General features: G+C 50.4%; 1 protein-coding gene across 1 annotated transcript in view; it reads left to right on the top strand.

Annotated features, from left to right (window-relative positions):
* The first annotated feature begins 8,227 nt into the window (after positions 1 to 8,227).
* Positions 8,228 to 24,882, top strand: part of LOC147097573 (uncharacterized) — a 29,643-nt gene continuing 12,988 nt past the window's right edge. The window contains exons 1-6 of the mRNA XM_085971411.1: positions 8,228 to 8,312; positions 9,049 to 9,168; positions 15,390 to 15,464; positions 16,170 to 16,241; positions 20,017 to 20,091; positions 20,796 to 20,867. Of these exons, the coding sequence (XP_085827537.1) occupies positions 8,228 to 8,312; positions 9,049 to 9,168; positions 15,390 to 15,464; positions 16,170 to 16,241; positions 20,017 to 20,091; positions 20,796 to 20,867 (499 nt within the window). The remainder of the gene's footprint in view (positions 8,313 to 9,048; positions 9,169 to 15,389; positions 15,465 to 16,169; positions 16,242 to 20,016; positions 20,092 to 20,795; positions 20,868 to 24,882) is intronic.

Here is a 24,882-nt window from a genome sequence, read left to right as displayed (position 1 = left end):
AGGAGCTCCCTCTCTCAGTCCTCGTGGAGCCAGCATTGAGCATAGACCTGTTTGTTAGTTCTCCTGCGTTTGATTGTTACTTCTGCAAAACAGTATTAAACTTCGTTTGGTTAACAGACTGACTCGATCTCAGTCTTTTGATTAGGAATCTGACAATTCCTACAGTGATGACCCCGAACTTTCGCGAACGATCTTTGCGGAGGAAGCGACGTGCAACGAGATGATGGAAGCGTACGTGGTGGCTTTGAAGCTCCCTCAGTTCTGGGAACAACAGGCGGCCTCCTGGTTCGTGCAAGCGGAAGCTCAGTTTGAACTGCGAAACATCATGGCGGATCAGACCCGTTACCTCTACGTGGTCTCCGCACTCGACGGCTCCACGGCTTCAAGGATCATCAACCTGCTTGAAAACCCCCCGGTCGACAGCAAGTACGAAATGCTAAAAGCGCGGTTAATTCAGGTTTTCGGCCTCACGAAGGCGGAACGCGCACACCGTTTACTTACGCTGCCCGGGTTAGGCGACTCCAAGCCATCGGAGTTAATGTGCCAGATGCTCACACTCCTTCACTCCGAATCGCAATGCTTCCTCTTTCGAGAGTTGTTTTTGAGCCAATTGCCCGAGCAGGTACAGGCAGCCCTCGCAAGATCGAATGCTACGGATTGCGTCGCACTTGCCGCTGAGGCAGACACCATTTATGCGGTCACTGCGCCGCCACGAGGCAACCCCCCCTCGCGGATCCCGCCCCGACGCCTCCATCGCCCGGCTTGTGCTTTTACCACGCCCATTTCGGCGCGAGAGCCAGATGCTGCCGGCCTCCCTGCAGTTTCACGCCTCAACCGAAGAAAAAACACCAGCGCCAAGTCCGGGAAAGGAAGCCCGAGCCTGAGGGATGTCCCACGGCCGCGATGGCGATCGGCGATTCCGGGAAGCTCCTTTATATTACTGATTCCATCTCCGGCCGACGATTTTTATCCGACACAGGGGCGCAGTGTAGCATCATGCCCGCCTCCGTCCTCGACATCCAGACTGGGAGGCGTGGTTTTCCCCTCCAGGCCACCAACGGCGGTGCTATCCGTACTTTCGGTAAACGGCGAGCCAAGGTGTGTTTCGGCGGACAGCATTTTCAATGGGACTTCATCACCGCCAAAACCTCGCAAACCATCCTCGGCGCAGATTCGACGCGGCCACTTTCAACTCCATCCCTTGTTTCCGCAGCACAGTTGTGTCGCACACAGTCTCCTGTGCTACGCCCGCACCTAATGAATTCACTCGCCTGCTCGGGGAATTTCCGGAGCTAACCAAGCCTACTTTCTCCTCATCCACCGGCAAACACGGCGTGGAGCACCACATCGCAACGACCGTCTTTCCGGTTTACGCATGAGCTCGCCGCCTGGAACTCCTCAAACTCGCGGCCGCTAAGGCAGAATCTGCCGCAATGGAGCGGTTGGGGATTATTCGCCGGTCGAATAGTCCCTGGTCCTTGCCACTCCATATCGTCCCGAAACCCGGTGGCGGATGGCGGCCATGCGGTGACTACCGACGCCTTAATGACGTTACAACTCCCAATCGGTGCCCAATACCGCATATACAGGATTTCTCCGCACATTTGGCGGGAAAGTCAATATTCTTGAAGGTCGACCTCGTACGGGGGTACCATCAAGTGCCGGTACACCCCCAAGACATCCAAAAGACGGCGGTCATTACTTCTTTTGGCCTCTTCCAGTTCCTCCGGATGCCGTTTGGGCTTAAGAATGCGGCGCAGGCGTTTCAGCGTCTGATGGATTCGGTGCTCCAGGACCTTCCCTTTTTATTCGTCTACCTTGACGATATTCTGATCGCCAGCTGCACCAAAGAGGAACACATCTGCCAGTTGTGCACCCTCTTTCGCCGCCTCCATCAGCATCGTTTCATAATCAACCCAGCCAAATGTCAGTTCGGCCAACCACATATCGACTTCTCGGGCCACCGCATCACTTCGGAGGGTGCGATGCCGCTTCAGTCGAATGTAGAGGTGATTACAGTTTTCCCACGGCCGCAGTCCACCAAGGCCCTCCAGGAGTTCCTGGGTATGGTAAATTTTTACCACCGTTTCGTTCCCAGGGCTGCTCAACTTATGCAACCACTCTACGAGGCTCTCAGGGGAAAGCCGGGTAAAGGGCCCGTGGTTTGGACACCCGAGATGGACTGCGCCTTCAGCGACATGAAGACCGCTCTTGCAAACGCAACTATGTTGGCACACCCACTGCCGGGTGCCACTTTCGCTCTCACGACCGACGCTTCGGACTACGCCATAGGCGCCGTGCAAGAACAGTGGGTCGGCAGCACGTGGCAGCCACTGGCGTTTTTTAGTCGCCAACTACGACGTAATGAGCGCAAATACAGCACGTTTGACAGGGAGTTGTTGGCGCTGTTTCTGGCTATCCGCCATTTTCCATTTTTATTAGAGGGGTGTCACTTCACCGCGTTCGTGGATCACAAGCCACTGACGTTTGCTATGGCCAAGACCGCCGAACCGTGGTCGGCTCGACAGCAGCGACAACTTACCTTTATTTCGGAGTTTACTACCGACATCCAGCATGTGGCCGGAAAGGACAACGTGGTGGCTGATTGTCTTTCGCGTGCGACCGTCCAAGCCGTTCAGCTGGGGATCGACTATTCCCAACTGGCTGCCGACCAAGCCACCAATCCGGAAACACAGGCGTTCCGTTCCGACTCAACCTGCCTCCAGCCAGCAGATGTGCAGTTCCACTCAGCAGGCACCTCCGTGCTCTGTGACATCTCCTTGGGGGATCCCCGCCCGATCGTTCCGACCTCCTGGCGTCGCAAAGTTTTCAATGCCATACACGGACTTTTGCATCCTGGCGCGAAGGCATCTCAAAGATTACTGGCATCTAAATTCGTCTGGAGAGGGATGCGTAAAGATGTTTGCGACTGGGCTAACACCTGCGTCGTGTGTCAAAAATCTAAGGTTCAACGACATGTAAAAGCCCCCTTGGCCACTTTCGAAGTGCCAGAACGCCGTTTCGACCATGTCCACGTAGACCTCGTTGGGCCGCTTCCGCCGTCACAAGGGTTCACACACCTCCTGACCATGGTCGACCGCACTACAAGATGGCCAGAGGCGGTTCCTTTGGCGTCTACTACCTCCGCTGATGTCACCAGGGCTTTTATCTCCTCGTGGGTCGCCCGTTTCGGTGTCCCATCAGATATTTCGTCCGACCGCGGTCCACAGTTTTCGTCTGAACTTTGGAAAGCTGTAGCCTCAGGTTTGGGCACCAAGCTCCATCACACCACGGCCTACCGCCCGCAGGCGAACGGGTTGTGTGAGCGTTTCCATCCGTCGCTAAAAGCGTCGCTAAGGGCCACCCTTCAGGGCACTGCATGGGTAGATCGACTCCCGTGGGTTCTGCTTGGTTTGCGCACGGCGCCTAAAGAAGACCTGCAGTCATCTTCCGCGGAACTGGTGTACGGCCAGCCACTCCGGGTGCTGGGTGATTTCTTGCCATCGCCAACTAAGCCGTGGTCCGCGGCTGATCAACTCAGCACCCATCGAGAAACGGCCAACTCCTTTAAGCCGATTCCGATGTCGCACCACGGCCTTCCTTCCTCTCATATTCCAACGGAGTTAAGGCAGGCCGAGTTTGTCTTCGTTCGCCATGATGCCCATCGCGGTCCACTCCAGCCTCCTTATACGGGCCCCTTCCGGGTGCGGGAGGCTGGCGACAAGAGTTTTTTGGTCGACATCGGGGGCAAACCCGACTACATTTCGATTGACCGCCTCAAGCCCGCGCACCTGGACCTCAACCGGCCGGTTGAAACTGCACAGCCACCACACCGTGGTCGACCGCCCTCTGCTACTACATCCGAACGGATCGTTCCACCTGTCAGCCCATCTACCGCTCCACAAATTCCTCTCCGGGAATATAGGAGTCGTTCGAACAGACTTGTCCGACCTCCTCTTCAATTGACTTTCACTGTTAAAGATAATTCTGGGGGGGCGCATGTGGCAGAGCCACCAAGGGACTCTTACATCAATGTACATAATTATCTGTAGCAGAATGAATCTGTACCTGAATTCGTTTTACAACATGTAAATAGCGCGGTCCCTAGAGGGTTAAGACCAAACGCGATGACGTCACCACGTGGGTCACGTGACGTTCCCAACGGCGGGAAACGTCATGATGTCATGACGTCAGAGGGAGGAGCTCTCTCTCTCAGTCCTCGTGGAGCCAGCATTGAGCATAGACCTGTTTGTTAGTTCTCCTGCGTTTGATTGTTACTTCTGCAAAACAGTATTAAATTCGTTTGGTTGACAGACTGACTCAATCTCAGTCTTTTGATTAGGAATCTGACAATTCCTACAAGGAGACATTTAAAGATGGAGGGAAGAAAGAAGGATTAAAAGGGAGGGGTTTCAGGGAGGTTGTCCCGAAGACTATATCATTGTCACAGTAATCCCACTGATGGATTGAGCTGTGATTTACTGAAACATTGCAAAATAGTAAAACAGAAACTAAAATCTCTTCACATGTTTAGCAATCTAAATCAGAGCAGAATATTTTGCATAATACAGTTTTTAAGGAGATTTTTTCAGTGTGCATTCTCTAAAGCACCTTGAATCACCCTGTATAAAGAAACCTCTGTGCACTTTCTCCACAGCCTCCTGTGCATCGACTTCAGTCTGCGGCAGTGAGCATGCTGTCTTACAGGGAGACGTGTGCCCGGGAGCATCGAGGCATAGAGTACAAAAGCAAGGAAGTTATGGTAAACCTTTATAAATCACTGGTTAGACCCCAACTGGAGTACTATGTTCAATTCTGGGCCCCACACTTTAGGGGGGAAATGGCGGAGGGCACCAGGTGTATATGATGCCACGTGGAATAGAAAGGGTTAATCTGGAGCATTATTTCACATTAACCCATGAGAGCAGGACAAGGAGACACGGGTACAAACTGGGAAATGGCAGGTTCAGGACTGACAACAGAAAGCCCTTCACACACAGAATGAACAACATAGTGGCCTCTGGGCAGGAACTCTGCAGTTAAATGGTGCGTTAGAGAAGAGATCATAGATTTCAATGGAAGAGGTAGATGGGCTGAATGGCCTACCTTGGCCATCATGATCTTTGTGATATCACAAAATGGACATGTCTAACACACCCATTTCAACAGCACGATCACCCCCGGTTCACACATACCACCCATTACCTCAAATCACAGTCTCTTTGACCCATCCAGCCAGTTCCACTGCTTCGCCCCTTCCACCCCAAGCACACGCAGCTCTTCCTCATCCGATAACATCCCATTGCCACCTGCTGTCAATGCTTTATTGGGAATTCTAAAACCATCCAGTGGGAATGACGTGTTAATCGAATCGCAGAAACTTACAACACAGAAGGAAGCCATTCGGTCCATCGTTTCTGTCCCAGCTGAAATAGAGCTATCGAGCCTAATCCCACTTTCCAGCTCTTGGTCCGTAGCCCTGTAGGTTACGACACTTCAACTGCATATCCAAGCACTTTTTTAATGTAATGAGGCTTTCTGCCTCTATAACCTTTTCAGGCATTGCATTCCAGACCCCCACCACTCTTGGGTGAAAAAGATTCTCAACTCCCCTCTAATACTTCTACCAATTACTTTAAATCTATGCCCCCTGGTTATTGACCTCTCTTCTAAGGGAAATAGGTCCTTCCTATTCACTTTATCGGGGCCCCTCATAATTTTATACACCTCAGTCACGTCTCCCCTCAGCCTCCTCTGTCCCAAAGAAAACAACTCCAGCCTGTCCAATCTTTCCTCATAGCTAAAATTCTCCAGTCCCGGCAACATCCTGGTAAATTTCCTCCGTATGCTCTCTCGTGCAATCTCTTCCTTCCTGTAATGTGGTGACCAGAACTGTACACATTATTCTAGCTGTGGCCGAACTAGTGTCGAGCTTCCGGTCGCCTGTCATTTTAATTCACCGCTCCATTCCCACTCAGACCTCACCGTCCTTGGCCTCTTGTATTGTTCCACGGAAGCTCAACGTAAACTCGAGGAACAGCACCTCATCTTCCGATTAGGCACTCTGCAGGCTTCCGGACTCAATATCGAGTTCAACAATTTCAGATCATAACCTCGGCCCCTATTTCATTTTTTCTTGTAATTTTTCCACTCCTTTTCCCCCCCCGCCTTTCCTTTTGTTTCTGTCTCACAACTGGCAGCTATCTCTTGCCCTGCCAGTACACTTTACACCTAATCTCAGCCTATTACCATCTCGTCTAGCTCTTTTGTTTCTTTCACTTCTTTTGTCCGATCGCAGCCCTGCCTTCGATCTAGTTTCTTTTCTTTCCAGTTTTGAAGAAGGGTTCGACCCGAAATGTCAACTCAAATTTCTCTCCACGGATGTTGCCTGACCTGCTGAGTTTTCCAGCATTTTCTGTTGTTATTTCGGATTTCCAGCATCTGCAGTATTTTGCTATCGTACTGTATGCCTACATATTTGCTCTTCTATCTATCTCTGACTATTTGGGGTCTATAGTACAGTCCCAGCAGTGTGATTGGCCCTTTTTTGTATTTCAGTTCAACCCATACAGCCTCATTTGATGATCCTTCTAACATATCATCCCTCCTCACAGCTGTAATTGTTTCTTTAACCAATATTATGACACCCCTCCTTTTTTTTATCCCCCTCTCTATCTCATTTGAAAATCCTGTAACCAGGAATGTTGAGCTGCCATTCCTGCCCTTCTTTCAGCCATGTCTCAGTAATAGCTATGATATCATACTTCCAAGTGTCTATCTGTGCCCTCAGCTCATCTACCTTATTCCCTATACTCCATGCATTGAAGTATATAACATTAAGCACTGCCAAACCCTTTTCTTGTCTATTTCCTAGCCTTTCTTTCCTCTGCCTTCCAAGTTAACTTTCTAATTTTCTGCCTTAAATTCCAACTTTGCTTCCCTCCTTTCTGAAAACACGCTCAGGTTGACATTCCTCTGCCAAGCTAATTTAAACCCTCCCCAACAGCACTAGCAAACCGCCCCATGAGGATATTGTTCCAGGCCCTGTTGAGGTGCAACCCATTTGGTTTTTACAAGGCCCACGTCCCCCAGAACTGGTCCCAATGCCTCTGGAATCTAAAGCCCTCCCTCCTGCACCATCTCTCCAACCACACATTCATCTGCTCTATCCTCGTATTTCTGTACTCACTAGCACATGGCACCGGGAGTAATCCGGAGATTGCTACCTTTGAGGTCCTGCTTATTAATCTCTTTCTTAGCTCCCTAAAATCTGCTTGCAGGACCTCATCCCTCTTTCTACGTATGTCATTGGTACTGAGATGGGCCACAACATCTGGCTGTTCACCCTCCCCCCCTCAGAATGTCCTGCTGCCGCTCAGTGGCATCCTTGACCCTGGCACCAGGGAGGCAACATAATATTCTGGAATAGTGTGCAGTGGAAGAAAGAACCTACGACAGTGAATATCTACAAACCCAAAGAGATCTGTATAAAAGCCCTCAGTCTGAGAGCAGGTTTAGGGCAGGAATGCCTGATGGACCCCTCAAGGTCCTCAGTTCAGGGCATTGCCATTTAAACCCATCATCTAAAAACAGAAGTGTGTGTCCATCAGAAAATATTTATAAAATAACAACAGAAAATGCTGGAAAAACTCAGCAGGTCAGGCAACATCCGTGGAGAGAAATTTGAGTTGATGTTTCGGGTTGGACCCTTCTTCAAAACTGGAAAGAAAAGAAACTAGATCGAAGGCAGGGCTGCGATCGGACAAAAGAATAAAAGAAAGTAATGAAAATGAACAAGGTTGAAGAGCCAAACGGAGATCCCGTCGAAGAGAAGAGCAGAACTTCTTCAAGGTAGGCATTCCTAGAAGAGGTGTGGCAGTGAACCAAACACTAGTACGATAGCAAAATACTGCAGATGTTGGAAATCTGAAATAACAACAGAAAATGCTGGAAAAACTCAGCAGGTCAGGTCCAACCCGAAACGTCAACTCAAATTTCTCTCCACGGATGTTGCCTGACCTGCTGAGTTTTTCCAGCATTTTCCGTTGTTATTTCAGATTTCCAACATCTGCAGTATTTTGCTATCGTACAGAAAATATTTATAGTTGTGGTTTATCAGAGAAACACTGCAAGCGCAGCAAGAGGAACTGAGTGAGAAAAAAAGTCCCATTTCTCTAACAGCCTCTCACACGTTCTTCAAAGACAAGAAGTTCATCCAGCTGGTGACATGGAGCTAGACAATTGTCAAAATCTCAGTGATTTTTATTCTGATCAACTAATAGGATGCAGAGGAAAACAGGAGTTGAAGCCAGGTACACATCAGTGATCTGATCATTATTGTAGAGTTTATTCAGTTTGAGTTAATTAGTTCGAATTCATTAACACCTTCAGATCAATTAACAACAGTGAAAAGGTCATTTCTCATTGGTTGGGGAGCGTGTTGTTAGGAAATTCCACTTCTTCAGAAAAACTGATGGATTTAGATCTGAACAGTGAAATAAAGCAGTGGGGCCAGAAACCCCCCGTGACCATCCCTTTAACTGATGGTGTTGTTAACACACAGCGAAATAAAGCAGTGGGGTCAGAAACCCCCCGTGACCATCCCTTTAACTGATGGTGTTCTTGGCTCACACTGAAATCTGTGAGGAAGGTGATGATGTAAAGATGCTGGATGAAGGATGGTGAAATGTTGAAGAAATGGTGAGGACAGAGGGGTGAGATGAACGAATGGTATTTATTCCTTGTACCCTGCAGATTACCTGAGTAAATGATATTTTGTGCCTGTTGTTTGTAACTGTCCATAACTTGCATCACTTCAGTTTCCGGCCCAGTTTAGATCTCTAACCTGCTGTTGATGAATGTTCTTAAATTGAAGAAATGTGTGTTCGAGAGGCCCAATAGTGCAAAGTTTCAAACATTCCAGTGTTGACAACAACACTCGGCTCCTCTGCCTCCTCTCCAGGTCCAAATGAGAAAAGGTTTGGAGCCTTTTTCACAAGACGGTTCCCTCTAATCCTTTCAGTGATGACTTTCTCTTACACTTTGCAGAAACTGGTGTCCGATCAGCAGAGCCTGTCGGAGGAAAACGGTCACCTCTGGTCATCTACATTCTCCTGGGTCTCTCCATCCTGCTGTCTGTAGTGATTCTTGGCACTGCAGTTATACTGTGTAAGTTTTGTGATATTTGAAACTATGGAATTTACTGTTGTGAATTCTGCAATGATAGTTAACAAAGCTAATTCAGAGCTGTGCATCAATTAGCATGCATTAATAATGTAGGTATCGGGCCAGAACTTGCTGAAACTATAACTGTGTGAAAAAAGCACGCCATTATTAACGTACAAATTGTCCGACATCTTGTGGCAAGGAAGAGATACCCTGCGAATTGCGAATCACCACAAGTTGCTGGACGATTTGTGCCGCTCCACCATTAGCCTCGCGAAAACGGTATCTCGCCCTTAACCTCCCCGTGAGTTTCCTGAAGTTGCTGCATTTGCACATTAATTGTCCATTAAACTCTGCTTAGAAAATTAAGTCTAGTAATTAACAGCATAGGTACCCTTTAAACAATGCAATATTTGTTAATGAGTGCCAGTCAACCTCCCTGGCCCAGAAAGTGAACAATTAAATGTGTGGAATCTCATTCCTTCAGGTACTGAATTGCTGTTGGAGATTTTAAAAATGTAAAATTTAAAAACATTTTTTCCCACTTTTCCTTCCTGCCTCTTTCTTCTCACTCTCTTAATTCAATCTTTTGTTGGCATTGAATTCACCCTCTTCTCAGTCATTCCTAGTTCATTTCTCAGTCCCTACATTTCATTGATTAAGGAGTTAGACTGTTGGTCCTGTCATTCACTAAGGCCCATGATGGCCCTTCGCCGCACCGCTCTCAGCTCGAACGTCCAGCAAATTACAGCGCAAAAAACCTTTGAGCTGAAGGGGGCAGGAAAAAGTCTAACTAACGGCTAACATCGCAAGATGCCCCACTCCAGCAAGATTTGGCCCAATATTAATTCAGTAGTGGGACTGGGGATCAGTATTATTAAAACTAGACAGCGTGGGCAGGACACATAATAACACCTTATAGAAAATACAGGCTCACTGATCTAATAACAACAAAAACCACAACTTGTATTTATATAGTGCCTTTAATGTAGTAAAATGTCCCAAGGTGCTTCACAGAAGTATTATAAGACAAAAAATGTGACACCAACCACATAAGGAGAAATTAGGGCAGGTGACCAAAAGCTTGGTCTAAGAGCTAGGTTTTAAGGAGCGTCTTAAAGGAGGAAAGAGAGGTAGAGAGGCAGAAAGGTTTAGAGAGGGAATTTCAGAGCTTAGGGCCCAGGCAACAGAAGGCACGGCCACCGATGGTTCAGCGGTTATAATCAGGGATGCTCAAGAGGGCGTTAGAGGAGCGCAGATATCTCGGGGGGTTGTGGGGCTCGAGGAGATTACAGGGATAGCGAGGAGCGAGGCCCTGGAGGGATTGAAAACCAGGGTGAAAATTTTGAAATCAAGGCATTGCTTAACCGGGAGCCAATGTAGGTCAGCGAGCGCAGGGCTGATGGGTGAACGGGACTTGGTGCGAGTTAGGACACGGGCAGCCGAGTTTTGGATGACCTCAAGTTTACATAGGGTAGAATGTGGGAGGCCAGCCAGGAGTGTATTGGAATAATCAAGTCTAGAGGTAACAAAGGCATGGATGAGCTGGAAAGGTCGAGAGAAGTGGTGGTGAGGTAGAGGTGGGTGTCGTCAGCGTACATGTGGAAATTGACGCTGTGTTTTTAGATGATGTCACTAAGGGGCAGCATGTAGATGAGAAATAGGAGGAGGCAAGGATAGATGCTTGGGGGACTCCAGAGGTAACGATGCGGGAGTGGGAAGAGAAGCCATTGCAGGTGATTCTCTGGCTACGATTAGATAGATAAGAATGGAACTAGGCAAGTGCAGTCCCACCCAGCTGGATGACGGTGGAGAGGCTTTGGAGAAGGATGGAGTGGTCAACTGTGTCAAAGGCTGCAGACAAGTCAAGAAGGATGAGGAGGGATAGTTTACCTTTGTCACAGTCATAGGATTTCATTTGTCACTTTGATGAGAGCTATTTCGGTACTGTGGCAGGGGCGGAAACCTGATTGGAGGGATTCAAACGTGGAGTGCTGGGAAAGATGGTCACGGATTTAGGAGGCGACAATAGGTTCAAGGACTTTGGAGAGGAAAAGGAGGTTGGCGATGGGACGGTAGTTTGCAAGGACAAAGGGGTCAAGGTTTTTTTGAGGAGAGGGGTGATAACGCCAGATTTGAGGGAGAGGGGGACAGTACCTGAGGAGAGAGAACCGTTAACAATATCAGCTAACATGGGAGCTAATAAAGGAAGTTGGGTGGTCAGCAGTTTGGTGGGAATAAGGTTGGGGAAGCAGCAAGTGGGTCGCATGGACAAGATGCACGTGGAGAGGTCAAGAGGGGAGGTCTGAGAGAAATGGGAAAAAGATACTAGTTCAGGGCTAGGGCAGTGGGGAACTTTAGAGGAACCACCTTTGCTCCTTCAAGTGCAAGGGACACAAATTGAGCATATCTGGCCCACAACTAGTTTAGCCATCCATCACCAGATCTGGCGGGCCTGCATCAAGTGCTATCGGACCTCACTCTCCGCTGCCAAAGCCGCCCAATAATCCAGGATCACCCTGAATGGCATAGACAACCCGGCTTCTTTTCTCCACTATCAACCATCTCCTGAAACCCCTCTCCCATGCCCGCTCCATCCTCACATGCAACAACCAGTACGAAGAGCTCATGGATTTCTTTGTCATTAAGATTGAGACCATCTGTTCAGCTGCCTCTGCTGCTTCCGCACCTCCCCGAGCACACCGGGCCAAACCTGCCCCCAGGCTCTTCCCTTACTGAGTGCTAATCCTGTGTCTTTGTCTAGTTTCTCTCCTATCTCCCCTGCTGCACTCTCTCATCTCAGCTTGTCCATGAGACCCATCCCCTGCTCTCTTGACACCCTTCCCACCAAACTGCGGACCACCCAACTTCCCTTCCTGCCGCCATGCTAATTGACATAAATTATTCCCTCTCTGCATGTACTGACCATCTATCAAAACTGCTCTTGAGAGACCTGCAGCTGGACAGCAGAGAGGGGAGCAAAAGAGAGGGAGAAGCAAATGGGTGAGCAGCAGAGGGGGCGCTGCACAGATAGGGGGCAGCAGAGGGTGCGCTGCACAGAGGGGGGCAGCAGAGGGGGCGCTGCACAGAGAGGGGGCAGCAGAGGGGGCACTGCACAGAGAGGGGGCAGCAGAGGGGGCGCTGCACAGAGAGGGGGCAGCAGAGGGGGCACTGCACAGAGAGGGGGCAGCAGATGGGGCGCTGCACAGAGAGGGGGCAGCAGAGGGGGCACTGCACAGAGAGGGGGCAGCAGAGGGGGCGCTGCACAGAGAGGGAGCAGCAGAGGGGGCGCTGCACAGAGACGGGGCAGCAGATGGGGCGCTGCACAGAGAGGGGGCAGTAAGGGGGGTGCTGCACAGAGAGGGGGCAGCAAAGGGGGTGCTGCACAGAGAGGGGGCAGCAGAGGGGGCGCTGCACAGAGAGGGGGCAGCAGAGGGGGCGCTGCACAGAGAGGGGGCAGCAGAGGGGGCGCTGCACAGAGAGGGGGCAGCAGAGGGGGCGCTGCACAGAGAGGGGGCAGCAGATGGGGCGCTGCACAGAGAGGGGGCAGCAGAGGGGGCGCTGCACAGAGAGGGGGCAGCAAAGGGGCTGCTGCACAGAGAGGGGGCAGCAGAGGGGGCACTGCACAGAGAGGGGGCAGCAGAGGGGGCGCTGCACAGAGAGGGGGCAGCAGATGGGGCGCTGCACAGAGAGGGGGCAGCAAAGGGGCTGCTGCACAGAGAGGGGGCAGCAGAGGGGACGCTGCACAGAGAGGGGGCAGCAGATGGGGCGCTGCACAGAGAGGGGGCAGTAAAGGGGGCGCTGCACAAAGAGGGGGCAGCACAGAGAGGGGGCAGCAGAGGGGACGCTGCACAGAGAGGGGGCAGCAAAGGGGGTGCGGGGCAGCAGAGGGGGAGCTGCACAGAGAGGGGGCAGCAGAGGGGGCGCTGCACAGAGAGGGGGCAGTAAAGGGGGCGCTGCACAGAGAGGGGGCAGCAAAGGGGGCACTGCACAGAGAGGGGGCAGCAGAGGGGGCGCTGCACAGAGAGAGGGCAGCAGAGGGGGCGCTGCACACATAGGGGGCAGCAGAGGGGGCGCTGCACAGAGAGAGGGCAGCAGAGGGGGCGCTGCACAGATAGGGGGCAGCAGAGGGGGCGCTGCACAGAAAGGGGGCAGCAGAGGGGCGCTGCACAGAGAGAGGGCAGCAGAGGGGGCGCTGCACAGAGAGGGGGCAGCAGAGGCGGCGCTGCACAGAGAGGGGGCAGCAGAGGGGGCGCTGCACAGAGAGGGGGCAGCAGAGGGGGCGCTGCACAGAGAGGGGGCAGCAGAAGGGGTGCTGCACAGAGAGGGGGCAGCAGAGGCGGCGCTGCACAGAGAGGGGGCAGCAGAGGGGTTGCTGCACAGAGAGGGCAGCAGAGGGGGTGCTGCACAGAGAGGGGGCAGCACAGGGGGCGCTGCACAGAGAGGGGGCAGCAGAGGGGGCGCAGCACAGAGAGGGGGCAGCAGAGGGGGCGCTGCACAGAGAGAGGGCAGCTCACAGGGGGCGCTGCACAGAGAGGGGGCAGCTCACAGGGGGCACTACCCACGACACAGGGCGTACAGGCCGAGGCTGAGTTTCCTTGACATGTCTGAACAGCAGTGTTTCAGGAGGCTCAGGTTGTTGTGTCAGGTGGTGGCAGACATCTGCAGCCTCCTAGAAGAAGACCTGGATAGGCTCCACAGGAGGAACAAGGCGCTGAGCGCACACCATCTACAGGTGGATCCGAGGAGGAAGAGGAGCAGGAGCAAGAGGAATATGGCAACCCCAATGCAGCACCAGCCACTCCCATTGCTGTCCGGGTGCCAGGGATTCCCTTATGGCTGTAAGGTTCAGTTAGATGCCAGCACTGGACCGATGTAGCAATCACACCCAACAGCCACTCTCCTCGCTCCTCTCCTCAGTCCCACTAAAACAAAGCAGTTCAAAAACAACCAATCACCTATTACACATCCATTGATCTGTCATCCTATTTAAGGTATCCAGAGACGTTGTGATCAAGGGCTGCATGGTCTCATTTGATTGCTGTGATTGATGTACCATGAGGAATTGTACTCACCCTTCCTGACCTGGTTAGGTCATTATAGCGTTTCCTGCACTGAATCCAGGAACGTGGCACAATGCTCCTGCTGCTCACTTCCTGGGCCACCTCCAGCCAGGCCTCCTTTGTGCCAGCAGCAGGTTTCTTCTTCCCGTTGCTGGCGAAGAGGATTTCTCTCTGGCTCCTGACAGCATTCAGCAGTACATCGAGCGATGCATTATTAAAGTTGGACGCAGCCTTTGAGCTTCCTGAGTCCATTTGTAAAATGGCTGTCCCTGGGCGAAAACTCCCAACTCCTCCAAATTCCATCTTTGAAATGGACCTTTAAATACTCGAGTTGAGATTATGTCAGGCAGGTCCGCACCACGCCCGGTGCCGCGCACTCGATGTCAAACCCGGAAGTAAAATGATAATGAGGTAGCCATGTTAAAATTCCACAGACAGAGATGCTGAAATTCCTTCCTGATTTCCCACCCGACATTGCACATCCCGCTCCAAACACACCGCGGAGTTATTATTGGGGCCATTGTCTCAGGCTGATCCAAAACGTTCCAAACCTCAGCATTCTATTGGACCCCGACTACAGCTTCCAACCCCATATCCTTTCCATCGCGAAGACTGCCTACTTCCACTTCCGTAACATCACCCACCATGTGCTGCTGAAACCCTCATCCATGCCTCTGTCCCCTCCAGACTCGGCTGTTCTCCTGCCCGGCCTCCAATGTTGCACTCTCCATAACCTTCAGCTCATCCAAATCTCTACTGCCCATATCGTGTCCCACATCCCAAGTCTCACTCACTCATCACCCCTGTCCTTACTGAACTACATTGGCTCCAGGTCCCCCAATCCATTCATGGCCCAGCCTTTCCCTATCTCTGTAACCTACTTCAGCCCTAAAACCTGAGCTTTCTCCTTGTCCTCCCTACAATTGTGTTGTGTGTTCAGAACTCTCAAAGGAATACACATCCTCACCTCGTGTGAGGAACATCAAAGTCAACAGCAAGCAAGAATAATGATGGTGATGCGACCATTAGTCTATTCACGGTATCATTAAACTCCAAACTGGTGTCAGAACAGCCTCTTAGCTGCCATTTGTGTACAAACTATTCTAACCTGTGCCACGGTGTGTTTCTGGGTTGAGAGCTAAAGCTGTCTTTCCATTTCAGTTCCACAGATGTTCAGTGAAATGAAAGCGTCATTGACCGATTTCAAGATGGAACTTTCCCAGATAAAGAGTAACAGTAAGTGTTAAATGCCAGTCAGGATCTCCAGTTCAAAGGGCTCTCTAGTTTTTCAGATGGTCTGCTCATTCTTCGAGGATTGATCTCCAGTGCATTTCACACTGGAGTGTTTTGCTTGGTTCAAATTTTGAACCAATCAAGTATAAGTGGATTTGATTGGTTCACATTTCCCATCGGCCCATTATAAAAGCACTACAGATTTTTATGTTGTGAACACATTGGGGGAATTCCCAGAGAAGAAAATTAAATAGATAATAAATGAGTGTCCATGTACTGTACAATTAAAATCAATAGAATCTTACAGCACCGAAGGAGGTCATTCAGCCCATCACGTGTGCTGGCTCTCTGGGATTACAACAGTGACTACACTTCAAAAGTACTTCATTGGCTGTAAAGCACTTTGAGACGTCCGGTGGTCGTGAAAGGCACTGTATAAATAAAAGTCTTTCTTTTTTTCCGACATTATTTCTGGTTGGCCATTCCATTTCTTAAAAACCGTTTGTATAAAACAATTCCTAACCTCTCCCTTCATTGTGTTGCTGATCATCTTCAAATCTTCAGTTGATGCCCTCCAGTTAGCAACCCACCAAACAGTGGAAGCAGTTTTGTCTGTTTTCTCCTGTGAAAATCTCTCCTGTTCGAAAGCAAAATTGATCTTGCTCTACAAACAGTGCCACACGATCTCAAGTGTTGTTCCTCTTTCAGTTACAGGAACGTCTGAGGAGACAAGAAGCTCAGTCGCTGAACTTAGGACTGACATTTCACAGCTGAAGGAGAGTAAGTTTAATAACCATCAGAGGGACCTTTGATCTCCAATTATTCATACTGGAAACTATCAGAATGGTGACACTGGGATCAGGTGGATTGTAAATACTGCACAGATACTGATCACCGGCTCTGGTTACTACAGACATTTATATTGATGCACAGAGTGGGATTAAACGGAATGGAATGAATAGAGTGCTTTATTTGGGAGTTTGGAAAGAGTGGAAATTTGGAGAAGAGGGGGAAGAAGTTGCTGCTTCTTGCCTATGCTACTTGTAGTGCTTTGTGTTTCAGGCAGATATTTAATTTCAGTACCCTTAACTTAATCTAGATCAAGTAAGTAGTCAAGAAACTACACTATAAACTAAGTTACCTAAATGCAAATTTATTAAATAAAACAAGGTCATATTGGGATGGCAGTGTAGGTGGTGTGCCGCAACTGCAGCATGTGGGAGTTTGTGGAGAGCTTTGTGATCCCGGACAACCACGCTTGCAGTAAGTGCCTACATCTTGAGGAACTTCAGCTCAGAGTTCTTGAGCTGGAGTCTGAGGTACAGACATTGCGGGGCATCAGGGATGGGGAGAGTTACCTGGGTACTTTGATCCAAGAGGCAGTCACACCCCTTAGGTTAGATAGTGGTACAGGTCTGGTTAGTGGTCAGGGACAGGAGGGTGTGATTGCAACTCAGGCAGGTAAGGGGACTCCAGGTACAGTGCTGGAGGAGCCTCGGCCTTTGCCGTTGTCCAACAACTATGAGGTTCTTGCTCCGTGTGTGGATGAGGGAAAAGCCTGTAGGATGGATGAGCAAGCTGACCTGGGTGGGTAAGGCCTCCTGTACCGACGCCTGTTGGCCCTTCTCCATCTGGCCATGACTGGCACTGGGGACGCTGCACAGAGAGGGGGCAGCAGATGGGGCGCTGCACAGAGAGGGGGCAGTAGAGGGGGCGCTGCACAGAGAGGGGCAGTAGAGGGGGCGCTGCACAGAGAGGGGGCAGCAGAGGGGGCGCTGCACAGAGAGGGGGCAGCAGAGGGGGCACTGCACAGAGAGGGGGCAGTAAAGGAGGTACTGCACAGAGAGGGGGCAGCAGAGGGGGCGCTGCACAGAGAGGGGGCACTGCACAGAGAGGGGGCAGTAAAGGGGGCGCTGCAGAGAGAGGGGGCAGCGGAGGGGGCGCTGCACAGAGAGGGGGCAGCAGAGGGGGCGCTGCACAGAGAGGGGGCAGCAGAGGGGGCGCTGCACAGAGAGGGGGCAGCAGAGGGGGCGCTGCACAGAGAGGGGGCAGCAGAGGGGGCGCTGCACAGAGAGGGGGCAGCAGAGGGGGCGCTGCACAGAGAGGGGGCAGCAGAGGGGGCGCTGCACAGAGAGGGGGCAGCAGAGGAGGTGCTGCACAGAGAGGGGGCAGCTCACAGGGGGCGCTACCCTCGACACAGGGCGTACAGGCCGAGGCTGAGTTTCCTTGACATGTCCGAACAGCAGTGTTTCAGGAGGCTCAGGTTGTCATGTCAGGTGGTGGCAGACATCTGCAGCCTCCTAGAAGAAGACCTGCTCCCTTCTGGACCTGGTTGGCCACCAGTGGCTGTAAAAGTGACCACAACCCTCAACCTTTTTGCCTCCGGATCCTTCCAGGACACGACCGGAGACATATCCAGGGTCTCCCAGTCGGCAGCCCAACAATATATAAGAGAGGTGAGTGATGGCCTGTTTGCCAAGGCTGGCAATTGTGTCAACATCACCTGAGGTGAGGCTAGTCAGAATGAGCGGACACTCGGGTTTGTATCTCTGGCTGGCTTCCCACAGGTGCAGGGCATCATCGACTGCACACACGTGGCAATCCGTGCACCCCGGATCAACCAGGAGTATTCGTCAACCACAAGGGCTTCCAATCCATCAATCTGCAGCTGCTGTGCAACCGCAAGGTTCCCGGGGAGCTGCCACGGTGCTTTCATCCTGCGGTAGTCCAAGCTCTCTGATGTCTTTGGAGCTGCAAGCAGACTTAAGGCATGGCTGCTAGGAGACAAAGGTTACCCACTTCAAACTTGGCCGATGACACCCGTGAAAACCCACCAATGAAGCCCAAGAGCAGTACAACAAAAGCCATATGACAACCAGATGTGTCACTTAGCAAGCAATCGGCATGCTCTAGATGCGCTTCAGGTGCCTGGACACATCTGGAGGCGCCCTTCATTATGCACCAGCCAGGGTGTCCAGAATGATCGTGGTGTGCTGCGCTCTGCACATCATTGCGCAGGATAGGCTCCACAGGAGGAACAAGGCGCTGAGTGCACACAATCTACAGGTGGATCCGAGGAGGAAGAGGAGCAGGAGCAAGAGGAATATGGCAACCCCAATGCAGCACCAGCCACTCACATTGCTGTCCGGGTGCCAGGGAATCCCTTATGGCTGTAAGGTTCAGTTAGATGCCAGCGCTGGACCGATGTAGCAATCACACCCAACAGCCACTCTCCTCGCTCCTCTCCTCAATCCCACTAAAACAAAGCAGTTCTATAAACAACCAATCACCTATTACACATCCATTGATCTGTCATCCTATTTAAGGTATCCAGAGACGTTGTGATCAAGGGCTGCATGGTCTCATTTGATTGCCATGATTGATGTGCCATGAGGAATTGTACACACCCTTCCTGACCTGGTTAGGTCATTATAGCGCTTCCTGCACTGAATCCAGGAACGTGGCACAATGCTCCTGCTGCTCACTTCCTGGGCCACCTCCAGCCATGCCTCCTTTGTGCCAGCAGCAGGTTTCTTCTTCCCATTGCTGGCAAAGAGGATCTCTCTCTGGCTCCTGACAGCATTCAGCAGTACATCGAGCGATGCATTATTAAAGTGGGACGCAGCCTTTGAGCGTCCTGAGTCCATTTGTACAATGGCTGTCTGTAGGCAAAAACTCCCAACTCCTCCAAATTCCATCTTTGAAATGGACCTTTAAATACTGGAGTTGAGATTATGTCAGGCAGGTCCGCACCACGCCCGGTGCCCCGCATTCGATGTCAAACTTGGAGGCAAATGATAATGAGGTAGCTACATTAAAATGCCACAGACAGAGATGCTGAAATTCCTTCCTGATTTCCCACCCGACATTGCACATCCCGCTCCAAACACACCGCGGAGTTATTATTGGGGCCATTGTCTCAGGCTGATCCAAAATGTTCCAAACCTCAGCATTCTATTGGACCCCGACTTTAGCTTCCAACCCCATATCCTTTCCATCGCGAAGACTGCCTACTTCCACTTCCGTAACATCACCCACCATGTGCTGCTGAAACCCTCATCCATGCCTCTGTCCCCTCCAGACTCGGCTGTTCTCCTGCCCGGCCTCCAATGTTGCACTCTCCATAACCTTCAGCTCATCCAAATCTCTACTGCCCATATCGTGTCCCACATCCCAAGTCTCACTCACTCGTCACCCCTGTCCCTACTGAACTACATTGGCTCCAGGTCCCCCAATCCATTCATGGCCCAGCCTTTCCCTATCTCTGTAACCTACTTCAGCCCTGAAACCTGAGCTTTCTCCTTGTCCTCCCTACAATTGTGTTGTGTGTTCAGAACTCTCAAAGGAATACACATCCTCACCTCGTGTGAGGAACATCAAAGTCAACAACAAGCAAGAATAATGATGGTGACAGGACCATTAGTCTATTCACGATATCATTAAACTCCAGTCTGGTATCAGAACAGTCTCTTATCTGCCATTTGTGTACAAACTATTCTAACCTGTGCCACAGTGTGTTTCTGGGTTGAGAGCAAAAGCTGTCTTTCTATTTCAGTTCCACAGATGTTCAGTGAAATGAAAGCGTCATTGGCCGATTTCAAGATGGAACTTTCCCAGATAAAGAGTAACAGTAAGTGTTAAATGCCAGTCAGGATCTCCAGTTCAAAGGGCTCTCTAGTTTTTCAGATGGTCTGCTCATTCTTCGAGGATTGATCTCCAGTGCATTTCACACTGGAGTGTTTTGCTTGGTTCAAATTTTGAACCAATCAAGTATAAGTGGATTTGATTGGTTCACACTTCCCATCACCCATTATAAAAGCACTACAGATTTTTATGCTGTGAACACATTGGGGGAATTCCCAGAGAAGAAAATTAAATAGATAATAAATGAGAGTCCATGTACTGTACAATTAAAATCAATAGAATCTTGCAGCACGGAAGGAGATCATTCAGCCCATCATGTGTGCTGGCTCTCTGGGATTACAACAGTGACTACACTTCAAAAGTACTTCATTGGCTGTAAAGCACTTTGAGACGTCCGGTGGTCATGAAAGGCGCTGTATAAATAAAAGTCTTTCTTTTTTTCCGCCACTATTTCTGGTCCGCCATTCCAGGTCTTAAAAACCGTTTGTATAAAACAATTCCTAACCTCTCCCTTCATTGTGTTGCTGATCATCTTCAAATCTTCAGTTGATGCCCTCCAGTTACCAACTCACCAACCAGTGGAAACAGTTTTGTCTGTTTTCTCCTGTGAAAATCTCTCGTGTTCGAAAGCAAAATTGATCTTCTTCTACAAACAGTGCCACACGATCTCAAGTGTTGTTCCTCTTTCAGTTACAGGAACGTCTGAGGAGACAAGAAGCTCAGTCGCTGAACTTAGGACTGACATTTCACAGCTGAAGGAGAGTAAGTTTAATAACCATCAGGGAGACCTTTGATCTCCAATTATTCAGACTGGAAACTATCAGAATGGTGACACTGGGATCAGGTGGATTGATAATACTGCACAGATACTGATCACTGGCTCTGGTTACTACAGACATTTATATTGATGCACAGAGTGGGATGAAAGGGAGTGGAATGAATAGAGTGCTTTATTTGGGAGTTTGGAAAGAGCGGAAATTTGGAGAAGAGGGGGAAGGAGTTGCTGCTTCTTGCCTACGCTACTTGTAGTGCTTTGTGTTACAGACAGATATTTAATTTCAGTACCCTTAACTTAATCTAGATCAAGTAAGTAGTCAAGAAACTACACTGTAAACTAAGTTACCTAAATACAAATTTATTAAATAAAACAAGGTCATATTGGGATGGCAGTGTAGGTGGTGTGCCGCAACTGCAGCATGTGGGAGTTTGTGGAGAGCTTTGTGATCCCGGACAACCACGTTTGCAGTAAGTGCCTGCATCTTGAGGAACTTCAGCTCAGAGTTTTTGAGCTGGAGTCTGAGGTAAAGACATTGCGGGGCATCAGGGATGGGGAGAGTTACCTGGGTACTTTGATCCAAGAGGCAGTCACAACCCTTAGGTTAGATAGTGGTACAGGTCTGGTTGGTGGTCAGGGACAGGAGGATGTCATTGCAACTCAGGCAGGTAAGGGGACTCCAGGTACAGTGCTGGAGGAGCCTCGGCCTTTGCCGTTGTCCAACAACTATGAGGTTCTTGCTCCCTGTGTGGATGAAGGAAAAGCCTGCAGGATGGATGAGCAAGCTGACCTGGGTGGGTAAGGCCTCCTGTGCCGACGCCTGTTGGCCCTTCTCCGTCTGGCCATGACTGGCACTCTCTCACGGCGTCTCTGATCCCTTTGAATGCAATGCAGAAAGCCAACGTTTGCACCCATTACAGCCCCCATTATATGTGGCGACTCAAGGCTATGGCACTGAAAGTGAAATCCAAGTGCAAAGCTCTGACCTGAAGCCAGAAGTACCTGTGCGAGCGCTGAGTCAAAGCAGAAAACTCTCTGCCTTTGTCTCTCTCCAAATATCCGTCTCTCACACAGAAGGATTGGCACAAAATGGCTGCCACTTATAATGCAGGACGAGTCCCCTTTAAATAGCGCCCCCCGCGGCGACTGCGAACCGTTCCCCTCTACCAGTCGCTGGGGGCGCCAGGCGCACATAAGGGCGGCGCTACTGAAGTTCCGGTTCAGGGCGCACAAAGGGCGTTGCACCATGAAATGACGTCAGGATCAGCGCGCGCAGCTGAGTGGGCACAACAGTTTTGCACCGCCGCTAATTCTTGACTGAAGTTCGCGAGAGGTGCAGATCGCGCCGCGCCCGGGCGCCAGCCGCCTCGCGCCCCGCTTCTCGGCCTCTTAAGGCGCTAGCGGCTGGCGCTAACCACTGAGTTTCTAGGCCCAAGACTTTTACAGATTTATGTAGGAAATCTAAACAATATGATATAAAAGTAACTAACAATAGATGTTTGGAACAATCTTCCACAAATGGCAGTTTATGCTGGGTCAACTGTTAATTTTAAATCTAAAATTGATAGATTTTTGTTAACCAAAGGTATGAACGGATTGGGGTAAAGGCAGGTACATGGAGTTAGGTCAGAGATCAGCCACAATCACATTGAATGGCGGAAAAGGCTCGAGGGAAAAGGCTCGAGGGGTTAAAAGGCCTCCTCCATTCCTATGTTCCCTTCCCCATCACTAACTCCATCCGATCCATATCGCTAACTCCATCAGTTCCCCATTACTAACATGATCCCTTCCCCATTTCTAAAACCATCCCATTCCCTTCACTAACTCCACCCGTTCCCCATCACTAAATCCATTCCTTCCCCATCACTAACTCCATCCCTTCCCCATCACTGACTCCATCCCTTCCCCATCACTAAATTCATCCCTTCCCCATCACTCACTCCATCCCTTCCGTATCACTAACTCCATCACTTCCCCATCACTAAATCCATTGCTTCCACATCATTAAATCCATCACTACTCCATCACCTACTCCATCCATTCTCCATCACTAACTCCATCCCTTCCCCATCACGAACTCCATCCCTTCCCCATCCCGAACACAATCATTTCCCCATCATTAACTCCATCCCTTCCCCATAACTGACTGCATCCCTGCCCCATCACTAACTACATCACTTCCCGATCACTAACTCCATCATTCCCCATCATTAACTCCATTATGGTCCAATCACTAATTCCATCCCTTCCCCATCACTAAATCCATCACTTCCCCATCACTAACTCCATCCCTTCCCCATCACTTAGTCCATCCATGTCCCATCACTAACTCCATCCCTTCCCCATCACTAACTCCATCCCTTCCCCATCACTAACTCCATCCCTTCCCCATCACTAACTCCATCCCTTCCCCATCACTAGCTCCATCCCTTCCCCATCACTAACTCCATCCCTTCCCCATCACTAACTCCATCCCTTCCCCATCACTAACTCCAACCCTTCCCCATCACTAACTCATCCCTTCCCCATCACTGACTCCATCCCTTCCCCATCACTAAATCCATCCATTCCCCATCACAGACTCCATCCCTTCCCCATCACTAACTCCATTCCTTCCCCATCACTAAATCCATCCCTTCCCCTTCACTAACTCCATCCCTTCCCCATCACAAACTCCATTTCTTCCCATCACTGACTCCATTCCTTCCCCATCACTAACTCCATCCCTTCCCCATCACTAACTCCATCCCTTCCCCATCACTAAATCCATCCCTTCCCCATCACTAACTCCATCCCTTCCCCTTCACAAACTCCATTTCTTCCCATCACTAACTCCATCCCTTCCCCATCACTAAATCCATCCCTTCCCCATCACAAACTCCATTTCTTCCCCATCACTAACTCCATCCCTTCCCCATCACTAACTGCATCCCTTCCCCATCACAATCTCCATCCCTTCCCCATCACTAACTCCATCCCTTCCCCATCGCTAAATCCATTCCTTCCCCATCACTAACTCCATCCCTTCCCCATCACTGACTCCATCCCTTCCCCATCACTAACTCCATCCCTTCCCCATCACTAACTCCATCCCTTCCCCATCACTAAATCCATCCCTTCCCCATCACTAACTCCATCCCTTCCCCATCACAAACTCCATTTCTTCCCATCACTAACTCCATTCCTTCCCCATCACTAACTCCATCCCTTCCCCATCACTAACTCCATCCCATCCCCATCACTAACTGCATCCCTTCCCCGTCACTAACTCCATCCCTTCCCCATCACTAACTCCATCCTTTCCCCATCACTAACTCCATCCCTTCCCCATCACTAACTCCATCCCTTCCCCATCACTAACTCCATCCCTTCCCCATCACTAACTGCATCCCTTCCCCATCACAATCTCCATCCCTTCCCCATCACTAACTCCATCCCTTCCCCATCACTAACTCCATCCCTTCCCCATCACTAACTCCATCCCTTCCCCATCACTGACTCCATTCCTTCCCCATCACTGACTCCATTTCTTCCCCATCACTAACTCCATCCCTCCCCCATTACTGACTGCATCCCTGCCCCTTCACGAACTACATCACTTCCCGATCACTAACTCCATCACTTCCCCATCATTAACTCCATTACGGTCCAATCACTAATTCCATCCCTTCCCCATCACTAAATCCATCACTTCCCCATCACTAACTCCATCCCTTCCCCATCACTTAGTCCATCCATGTCCCATCACTAACTCCATCCCTTCCCCATCATTAACACCATTCCTTCCCATCACTAACTCCATCACTTCCCCATCACTATCTCCATTCCTTACCCATCAGTAAATCCATCCCTTCCCCATCACTAACTCCATCCCTTCCCCATCACTAACTCCATCCCTTCCCCATCACTAACTCCGTCCCTTCCCCATCACTAACTCCATCCCTTCCCCATCACTATCTCCATCCCTTCCCCATCACTAACTCCATCCCTTCCCCATCACTA

The sequence above is a fragment of the Somniosus microcephalus genome, chromosome 31 (assembly GCF_052327205.1).
Source record: "Somniosus microcephalus isolate GS21.2 chromosome 31, FLI_Smic_1.0, whole genome shotgun sequence".
Lineage (NCBI taxonomy): Eukaryota > Metazoa > Chordata > Chondrichthyes > Squaliformes > Somniosidae > Somniosus > Somniosus microcephalus.
Note: the sequence above shows the minus strand (reverse complement) of the source record. Positions and strands in the feature narration are given on the sequence as shown.